Here is a 9,602-nt window from a genome sequence, read left to right as displayed (position 1 = left end):
TTCAACAATAGCTTCGTATGTGCCATATGGGAGAGTGAAGGCAGGGGAGAGGATGTAACACCTGTCTCTCCACAGCCTCTGTAGGTCCTACTTCCTGCCAAGCCACACATACACTTTCAACGTCATGCTGCATTCACTCACACACACTGATAGTTTTTGTCCTTCATGTTTATCGTTATCAGCATTTTCTTTGAAAGGTGGATCAAGATGTTTTTAGCTGATGAATCATGAGAGTCTTAAACTTAAAAAAAAACAATATATGGAACTAAATCCTCTGCTTGTTTGTATTTGCCTGTGCATTCTCTGGATTTCTCAACCATTAAAACCCCCACTGCCATCCACCACCGCTCCAATCCGTGTAAACTGCATTTCGCATACAAGCGGTGGCGCCACCGCTCAGACCATCCTTGTTTATCACACACACAGTAGCTAAAGAATGCAGCAAAAATTGTAGCAACACATGCAACACATAGAGCGGCGCCAGAGGAGATGTCTCAGAATCCATAATAAAACAGTCTTACGGTTTGGATATTTGGATGTGAAACTGTATTATTTTGGTGACACTTTCCTTTAACCACCCCGGTGTTTAGCATTTACAAGCAGAATAATAATAAGCTTTGGTTATAACATAAAAAGATGCAGATGTAAAAACATTACGAAGCACTTCTGAATGTATATGTTAAATAATATAACTTCTCCTATAAAGCATCCATGCGCGATAATAAATAACATTACAATATTACATACATGAATAAACCTTTTAACGTGTGCAAATCACATACAAGCAGGTTTCAGAATGTCCAAAACTCATCAAGACATGTTAAATAGTCTTCACTCAAAGTCCACTTCCCCCAGAGCTTTCCAGTGTGTATCATGGCCTTCTCAGTTGCCATGGAGACTAAAGGAGATGTAAGCATTTTATAAGCATTCTGTTAATAGTTGATGGTTAACAGTTGGTTTATAACACACCATTAAGTACAAATGTCTCCATAGAAGTTTGATTTTTAACAAATACTACACAGTAAGTCTTATAATGTCTTTACACTACATTATAATAACATTTTATACTAAATGGCTGTACTGTTTATAAATGCTAAACAGGGGGGCTTTTTAAAAAAGTGTTACCAATACTAAGTTAATAAATATAATACACTTTTTTTAAATTTCATTTGAGTGTGAAGATATATATATATTTTATAGTTCCTTTGTGTTACATTGGACTGTCAATCATTCATTCATGCACCACACTTTGACTTTGCCTTGTAGGAAGAATTTCTTGTTTTTAAACTGTTAACAGATAACATGAATAGACACTTGAACATGTCAAATCTACCCACTACATTAAAGCCAACTTCAACAGATTTATTGCTGATTTTAATCATTGTGACCAATCAAAAACAACAGGAAGAATTTGCTTCCAGCTTCTCAAATCTGACAATTTACTGCTTTTCTCTTTTTTATAAGGGTACATTTTGTCTTTGAGTCTGTTTATTGGACTAAAAGAAGACTTTGCTTTGTGTGGGAAGTATTTTCACACCTTTTTAAAGTTGAATCGAGTGATTAAGAAAGAATTGTTCAGAATAAGTTAGTTGGATCTCTAGCAGAGGTTAAAATAAAGTCTGTCATTTTCTGTGGATCATCTTGCAATAAAGTCACAATCTTGTGCTGTGATGCTTCAACAAAACTATTTTAACTGTTTTTTCTTCAACAATCTGACAGTCATGCTTCTTTACCGCCGCTGTAAACGACGACGCCTTTTAAACATTTATGTAGCAAACTGATGCAGCAGCTGTCTTTCGGTTCTGCATCGCAAGTTATTTGAGTTCAGTTTGATTGGAGTCGTCTCACATCGTGTCTGTTTACCATCTTGACTGTCAGCAGCTGTAGGACCGTAAAAAACTAAACACACCAACCTTCATATCTCACTCTCACACACACTCGCTCCACGTTATCCATGCATCATTTTCACCGTCCCCCCTCCCCTTTCCTCCCCAGACACCTCATATCTGTCAAATCTCCAATCCGTCTCTCCTCCTCTTCTCCCAACTCCACCTCCCTTCCTCTGCGGTCCCCTTGCTGTCACTGTACCTAGTCACGTGTGTCAGTCACAGCTGGCCCACCTGCTGCTTTCACGCAAACACACCTCGGCTAGCACACACAAACTACGCACCTGCCAGTCAGACTGAAGGGGAAAGAGAACCACGTCTTTGTCTCTAAACATCTTCCCGTCTTTAATTTGAAATCGGAGGAGTGTTTGTCGCCCGGTTGAGAACTGGCAGCTCCACTGATTTACCGGGAAGGGAGGGGAAGGCACTCCCCTATCACCCCATCCACCCACCCATCCAGATCTTATTCCAATTACTGTCTCCAGTGTGCCCCGGGTTCCATTCATGTGTGTTACAGCAGCACAATAAAGCACAATAACAGCCTTGGTGTATTTTCTTATCAAAAGAAGAAGGGTTCGGCACTAAATTGAGCCATGTGGAACCGTAGAGAGAAAACATTAAAGGCGTGGACTGTGTAAAAAAATTTCAAACAAAATAAATAAAAAAAACATCTGGATTTCTGCGTGAAACATCCACCATTGCATTGTCAGTCCGAGGGTCCGGCTTTGCCTCCATCTTCAAAGCAGAACTCTCATCATCTTTTCATCAGTGTTTTCATTTTTGCTTCTTTTTCATCCTCACATCCACATTTCACAATAATCATGCATGTTTGCCTACATGGATTTCTCTCTCAGTCCTTCATTGTCATCCTTGGAAAAAATATTTCACCAAATAAATTCAAAAATAAGAAAAAAAAAAAACCCTGCATTGACTCTTCATCAATATCATCTTGTTAATGCTTGTGTCTTCAGCATCTTCTTAGCCAAGGTCTCTTCTCTCATACATTCCAGTACAGTATATATATATTTTTCTAGTGTATTGCCCCCCCCCCCCCACCCCCCCACCACCAAGAAGCTGCTCGCAGGCTTTTTCTCTGCTGTCCAGGCCCTTATTCAAACAAGTTCCCTTCTTACACATATGTGAGCGTGTGTGTGTGTGTGTGGGTGTATGTATGTGTGTGCGTGTGTGTGTTTGAGTGAGTGTGTGTGTGCATGTGTGTGATTTTTTTCTGTCTTAGCAAAAATGTTTCTTGAAGGAGGCACAAATGAAGGAAGTGTGAAAGCATTGGCACGATCTTATATACATATATATAGATATATATATGCTAGTTATTTAAACTGATTAGAATAGCACGTTAGCTTAGTAACATATTTAAGAAAAAACCGAACTGATGGCTTTTTATTATTTATATTTGGTGTAAAAAAAAAAAACATAATTGTGCCCCTTCAAATGGCCTTAAATTCCATCTTTTTATTGATGTGCATTGTCATTCGTTGTGTTTTTTTTAGTATTATTGGACTGCCACTAGACAAGAAAAAGCAAACAAAACAAGAGGATATTTTCAAAAAGTTTGGTTTCTGGTTCGTTCTTGTTGGAATTCCAAAATTAAAGATCACAGTCAAATCAAATGGTCTGTTTGTATGTCTTAGAATGCCATTGTACAATTTTCCAATTACATTGAACCTAATAAAGACCATGTTGGAAGATGTACTGAGTCTGTCTCCTTCTGAAAAGTCTTAGATGACACGCATGCATGAAGAGTTGCCTATTAAGACACTAGTTAAATATTAAAAGGTATTTCCAAGAGCTGAAATGAGCCCGAAGAAAGTTAATCATGTTTGAGCACATGGACTGATGAGAGGAAATGGGAATAAAAAGTTGAAGTCTCCCTCTACTCAAAAATATGTCTGTCTTTGTGTATCCACATTTAATCTGATGAGCTGTGGTGGAAGTATAGTAAAAGGGACTTTGACACTAATGTTGAAAACATATGTACTTGATTTGACTCATTTGAACGACTGAAGCTTCATATTAGCTTCTGACCAACTTTTAAATACATTTTTTGAACAGGAGGACTGTGGATTTTGTCCTCCATCACTTACATTGTAAGTTTATTATGAAGAGATCTTCTAATAGTCAGTATGAACAGGAGGAATGATTATTAAGACAGACATATATAAAAGTAAAAAGTAGTGTACAAGTACATCATAAATGTATTTAGTCACTTTCCACCACTGGTGAAATGTAATAACTTAATGGTCAAACACTCAGCTGGATGATTTTTTTCATTGACTGCTTTGCATTTGAACAAAGACGACCTCACCACTAAAGAAGTAAACAGAATAGCAGCTGAGCAGAACATACTCTGCATAATAAACATGGAGACAGAGACATAAGCAAAACTTTTTTATTAAGATATGGTTACAACAGGACGGATACAGTTATCACCATGACTAAAGGCTGTAGTGTTTGGTCAAGAGGCTACAGATCAAGCCGGAGGCGGCACAGAGGAAAGTTGCTGACTGCGGGACTAAATCTTTCTCCTGCTTTGGACACTGATAATACAACATTTAAAATCAGTTTTACTTCGATGGTAGCAGCACAGCTCCGAGGGGACAGGTCCAAACTCTGTGCCGCCTCAGCCGCAGTCTCTTTACTTCCACTGGCCCTTTTCGTAATCCCAGTGGGTGGCGAAGCCCTCGATTTGGTTTACCTTCATGTCCAGCATCCTCTTTAGCTGTTTGGCCTTCCATTCTTCATCAAAGGTCCTGGGACGTGGAGGATAGACTGGAGCAAAAAAGGAGAGACACACATCATGTCAAAGGACTCTGCAATCAATATAAAAAAATCAGGTCTCAAAGGTATCAATATTTCATCTACAAATAAAATTGTGGCATGTGATAGATCAGCCAGTTTCAGGACTGTGGTACTGTGCATAGGCTTTCCCGGGACCCTTAAAAGGAACTGAAGCATGTGATAAGTTACAGCTGGGCTTTTTCAAGTCAAAATGTCTGTTGTGAAAACAAGTCAAATGAGATTCAATCTGGAGATTCTCTGGAGCCAATTTTAGTCAAACACGACCCAAAAAACCCCACTTCAAGGATTTCCCCGATTCTGTAGAAACCACTACAATAACTGATTCCAATGTAAAGATCATGAAGGCTGACTCACCATTAAACCTGGGTATTGTTTAAAAAATTACAATACCAGTACCAATGGAAGTACCCTTAAAGTAATAACAAAACCAATTGAGTACGTCATTCGATACCCATCACACATTGGCATCTTGGCTGCTGAACTGCTGTTAGTGCGCTAACTCAAATTCACTGCATCTTCACCACCACATACAGGTTGTATCTACTGTGGCAGTGGACCAATCACATGTCACATTAAAATGCAGAACGCTTGCATTGATTGGCTGTGAGCAAGTAGCTCTGGGTGCAAAAAGGATTGCAGGTATCATTTGACAGGAGATGTTTCGATTCTACTTGGTATTGATTTATTGTAGTCGATACCTTAAAGGTATCTAGTACCCATACCCAGCCCTACTCACCATAGTGTGCCTGCCACAAGACCACCAAACCGGTTAATCCCACAAAGAAGAAAAAACCTGCGACCACTGTCTTCCACTCTGCCGACCCCTGCTTCATCTCTGGGAAGGTCTTATCAAACTTCAGCCGGTACACTGCAGGAGGTTTAGAGAGAAAGATTGAAGGACAGGAGTGATGGGTGAGAAGTGCACATATGAACACATAACAACTCAACTGTCAACATCTCCATAATCACCAGGAAAAAAATCATAGTGTATTATATTATATATATATATGTATAGTTCCTTATTATGAATTGTGATCTTGTATTGATATCAAATGTGCAAAATGAATCTTAAACATCTAATATGTGCTTTTGAGCTCAACCTACAGGCAATCTTCTCCTCTTTAGACAGCTGGCCCCAGGGTCCCTTCTCCTTCTGTTTCAGACTCTTGTCAGCAGCAGTCAGGTCTTGTTTGTAGGCTCTGTCAGGTAGAGGGATGGCTCGACGGTCCCAGTACATTGGTTTAGACATGTCCTCACTCTCTGCCACCTCTGGGGGGGGGGGGGGGGGACAGAGACAGCAAGGGTTAAATAGTACAAACACCAGACAATTAAATAATTTGTTTAATCTCATTATATTCAAATCATATATATTCAAATCACTTAAATGTGTAACAAACAAGATCAAAACTAAAAAACCAAACCCATATATTAAATTATTTTAATTTATTAAGGATTTGTGTCAGTATTATTTGAAATAGAAAAAATGACTGATTATGTAGAATGTATGAATGGTTGGCATTATTGTGTTCTGTATTATCACCTATTAATATTTATAGTATTGATATACAGCCAATGGTTTTCCTTCATGTCTGTCTGCATTTAAATGTGTGTGTGTGCACGTGCTCGCCCGCTAGTGTAACGTAATGTGTGTTTTTTTGTGTTCTTTGACATCGATCTGTAATGTAAATTTGTTGTTAATAAAGTTTTTTTTATTTTGAAAACATGCTGCAACGTTGTAAAAATTGTCATGATGGCTCAACAGCGCCATCTGCTGGGTCAACAGCGCCATCTGCTGGGTCGAGCTCACTATAGACAGACGCCTCAACCTGGAATAAGGTACAGAAATAAGGAATAAGGTACAGAAATCTAAGTGAGAATTGTTGACTTGTAGCATTCCCAGTGTTTGTATAACATACATAGAGATTCAGGTAAGCTTTTTTTTATTTTTGTTAATATGTAGGTGTTACACCAAACTGTGTGACTCATTAGATTCTGTGACATTAGAAGATAGTAGACAGGTGAGATGGCCACAAGTGTAGTTCTTACCATGTTTTATTTTTGATTAATTTGATTCAAACAAACAAACAAACAAACAAAAAGATTGTTTTATTTTTCAGAGTTACTCAAGTAAAGACCTACTGGCCTACATGATGAACGTATACATGTCAGAGAACTGGCGCATTTGAAAGATACTTAATGTCATGCATGATACCTGTACCGTGGCTCGACATCCTCGCGCTGCTGGTGGTAAAGGCGGCAGTCGCGCGCCTGGCCATGAGGCTCCCCACGCGCACTGTAGTCAAGTGGAGCATCTGTAAACAGGTGAGCAGTCATACAAATGTCACTTTACCACACGCATTTCTGTGTTTAATACGTGCTTAACATGAAGAACTGGTCACAGTTAGCATGATTATAGCGATTAGCCATGTAATGTAAACAACAAGCATAAATAAACGGACATATAGACCACCGGAAAGCTGTGACCCACTTTTATTGTTTACCGGATATGGTGTTTAGGTTTTATAAAAGAACAAATAAACCTGCCTATGAAATGAGTCTGTTTTGTTAGGGGCAAATTCTTTGAGAGGACAAATAATAATCTAATTTGGAAAGTTATTTGGACTAATTAAGTAATTAATGTCAGCTGCTGCCATGAGTTCAGCTGCCACTGGAAAAATAACTTTAAAATGTTAAATTGTAGTTTGTACATTCTTCCATGGCACTCAACTTTATTTAGTAAAGCAGGAATAAAATTAATTTCAACCCAAATTTACTGGGTTTTATGTTTTAAATGCAAATGTCCCATAAGGAGGTGTAGGAAATGCCAGTAAACTGTATTGTTGTAAGTATTTTTGTTTTCCCTCACACACACACACACACACACACACACACACACACACACACACACACACAGTATCTGAGTATCTATTGCACATTAGGTTTTATGTAGCAGTAGTCTGAACATTTAAAGTTGCAGTCTGTAAAGTTTAGGGGCATCTTGCAGAATGGACTTGGAATAAAGAAATGGAATATAATGGAATATAATATCCATAAGTATGTTTTAGTTAGTGTTGAATCACCCAAAAATAAGAATTGTTGTATCTTCATAACTTTTGAATGAGCCCTTCATGTCTATATGGGGAGCGTGTCCTCTTCCACGGACGCCACCATGTTGCACCGCCATGTTTCTACAGTAGCCCATAATGGTCAAACCAAACCCTGTCTCTAGAGAGCGCCTTTTGTGGTCATGCTCAGAATGGAGGGGGGGGGGGGGGGCAATCTGCAAACTCACTGCTAAACGCCACTAAATCCTACAAACTGGTCCTTTAATTGGTCGTTGATGCTGTTTTTAAAGAAGGCTGGAAAGGCTTGTTGTTATTCACAACAGTGAATCAGAAGATCTCTCTATATAAAGGTTGCCTGGGATGAATGCCATATCAGTTCTTTGCCAGTTTGGCTGCCTCATTATCTTTTACTAATAAATATGCTGCAGTGTACCATAAAATGAATATAAAACAAATCTTTCCAAAAAATATTTGGATACAACTGCATTATAGAAGAAATTAAGATGGCTTTGAGGTCACAGTGAAAGTTACCAGGTCTTTTTTATTTTGCAGGGACACAGACAGATTCTCTGTCTTTGTATATTTTACTGTATTGGTATTACAGTAAAATTAAGCAAATTTAGGTATAAAAGAAAAATTGTTCCCTATGTATAAGTACCAGATGGATTGAAAATCAACAAGTACAAAACTTGCATAAAGCTTGCATTGATTTTGGAAAAAGTTGCACCTTTTTTAGTTTTTTAAGAGGGGAGGAGTAATGTTTAAAGTATGTTTGCAGATTGCTCTTGTGTCCCTTTATTATACACACACACAGACACACACACACACACACACACACACACACACACACACACACACACGCGCATGCACAGACAGTGAGTGAAAATGGCGGAAACTGGCAGTTTGACAAATTTAGAGTCCGAGCTGACCTTCCCACAGGGACACAAGTAAATAGAAACATTTAACCTGCTTTATTAAAATCATAGTAAAGAAAAAATAAGTGACCTATTTTGAGCCACTTTGTTTTTGCTCTGAGTCATTTTTATTGCGTAAGAAAAAGTGCAATATTTCTGATAAGGAATATCGTTCTGCTGTAATGTTGCATGCCTTATTGGTACAGTTGTTTTTATTTCTGCAGGGAGAGGAAAACAGCATGAGAAAATATTAAGTAAAGAGTACTTAATCCTGCTTTATTTCTTGTGTAAATATACTGTAGAACTATCCGGTTTGAAAAACGTCATTATGTCTCACAAGCATTCTTTAGTTTCCCACACTAACAGAACTGCTGCACATTATGCCAGATTTAGAAATCTCTCGGTTCGATCTGTGTCATAGTTAACTACCTTTTCTGCACGTCCACCACTCTCCCTAGCCTAGTGGAATAATTTTTGGGGGGGGGCTCTATTCCTCGGTCAGTTCCTCAACTTCTAGACTGATATGCCAAAGATCGATACTTACAGTGGTCCTAAGAGAGTGAAACTGCAGGATGAAAAGTTGCACCAGCAAGAGACCCAATCTTGAGAAAAAGGAGAAAAGGGCAGTTTGGAGCTTCTATCTAGTTTCCTCACTGCTCTTGTCGCCAAACACTGAGCAGGAATCAACTAGTGGGCGGGCGAGAAGGCTTGGATGGGAGACAGGGGGGGGGGGGGGGGGGGCTCAGAAAGGAAACGGACCAAATCGGTGCATGTAAACAACCTAGCAAAGCAATGTGATAGGACAGTCAGAGTGAGAGAGATTGGGTTGAGTTTGAGAGCAAATTGGTTGAGAGCAGGAAGGAACAACGTCACTTTTTCTTTTTTTTTCCCTCTCCTCCCTTTTCCCTTCTCTTCAGTCT

The 9,602-nt window shown here is 38.9% G+C and overlaps 1 protein-coding gene across 1 annotated transcript; it reads right to left on the bottom strand.

Moving 5' to 3' along the window:
* Nucleotides 1-4,277: 4,277 nt before the first annotated feature.
* Nucleotides 4,278-9,379, bottom strand: LOC128357298 (cytochrome c oxidase subunit 4 isoform 2, mitochondrial). The gene is made up of 5 exons (XM_053317615.1): nt 9,227-9,379; nt 6,916-7,015; nt 5,808-5,972; nt 5,440-5,571; nt 4,278-4,673 (listed from the first exon to the last, which is right to left on the bottom strand). The coding sequence occupies exons 2-5, from the start codon at nt 7,013-7,015 to the stop codon at nt 4,540-4,542; spliced, it is 531 nt and encodes a 176-aa protein (XP_053173590.1). The 5' UTR covers nt 9,227-9,379; the 3' UTR covers nt 4,278-4,539.
* Nucleotides 9,380-9,602: the final 223 nt, after the last annotated feature.

Source organism: Scomber japonicus, chromosome 4, assembly GCF_027409825.1.
Source record: "Scomber japonicus isolate fScoJap1 chromosome 4, fScoJap1.pri, whole genome shotgun sequence".
NCBI lineage: Eukaryota > Metazoa > Chordata > Actinopteri > Scombriformes > Scombridae > Scomber > Scomber japonicus.
The sequence above is the reverse complement of the archived record's forward strand: the minus strand, read 5'-3'. Positions and strand labels throughout refer to the sequence as shown.

What these genes read in the sequence shown, in the direction of transcription:
- LOC128357298 (XM_053317615.1), bottom strand. Translation starts at nt 7,015, where the DNA reads ATGCTCCACTTGACTACAGTGCGCGTGGGGAGCCTCATGGCCAGGCGC. An exon ending in GATGTCGAGCCACGGTACAG is followed by an intron (nt 5,973 to 6,915) that starts GTATCATGCATG and finishes CCCCCCCCCCAG; the next exon opens with AGGTGGCAGAGAGTGAGGAC. An exon ending in CTTGTGGCAGGCACACTATG is followed by an intron (nt 4,674 to 5,439) that starts GTGAGTAGGGCT and finishes TTTTTGCTCCAG; the next exon opens with TCTATCCTCCACGTCCCAGG.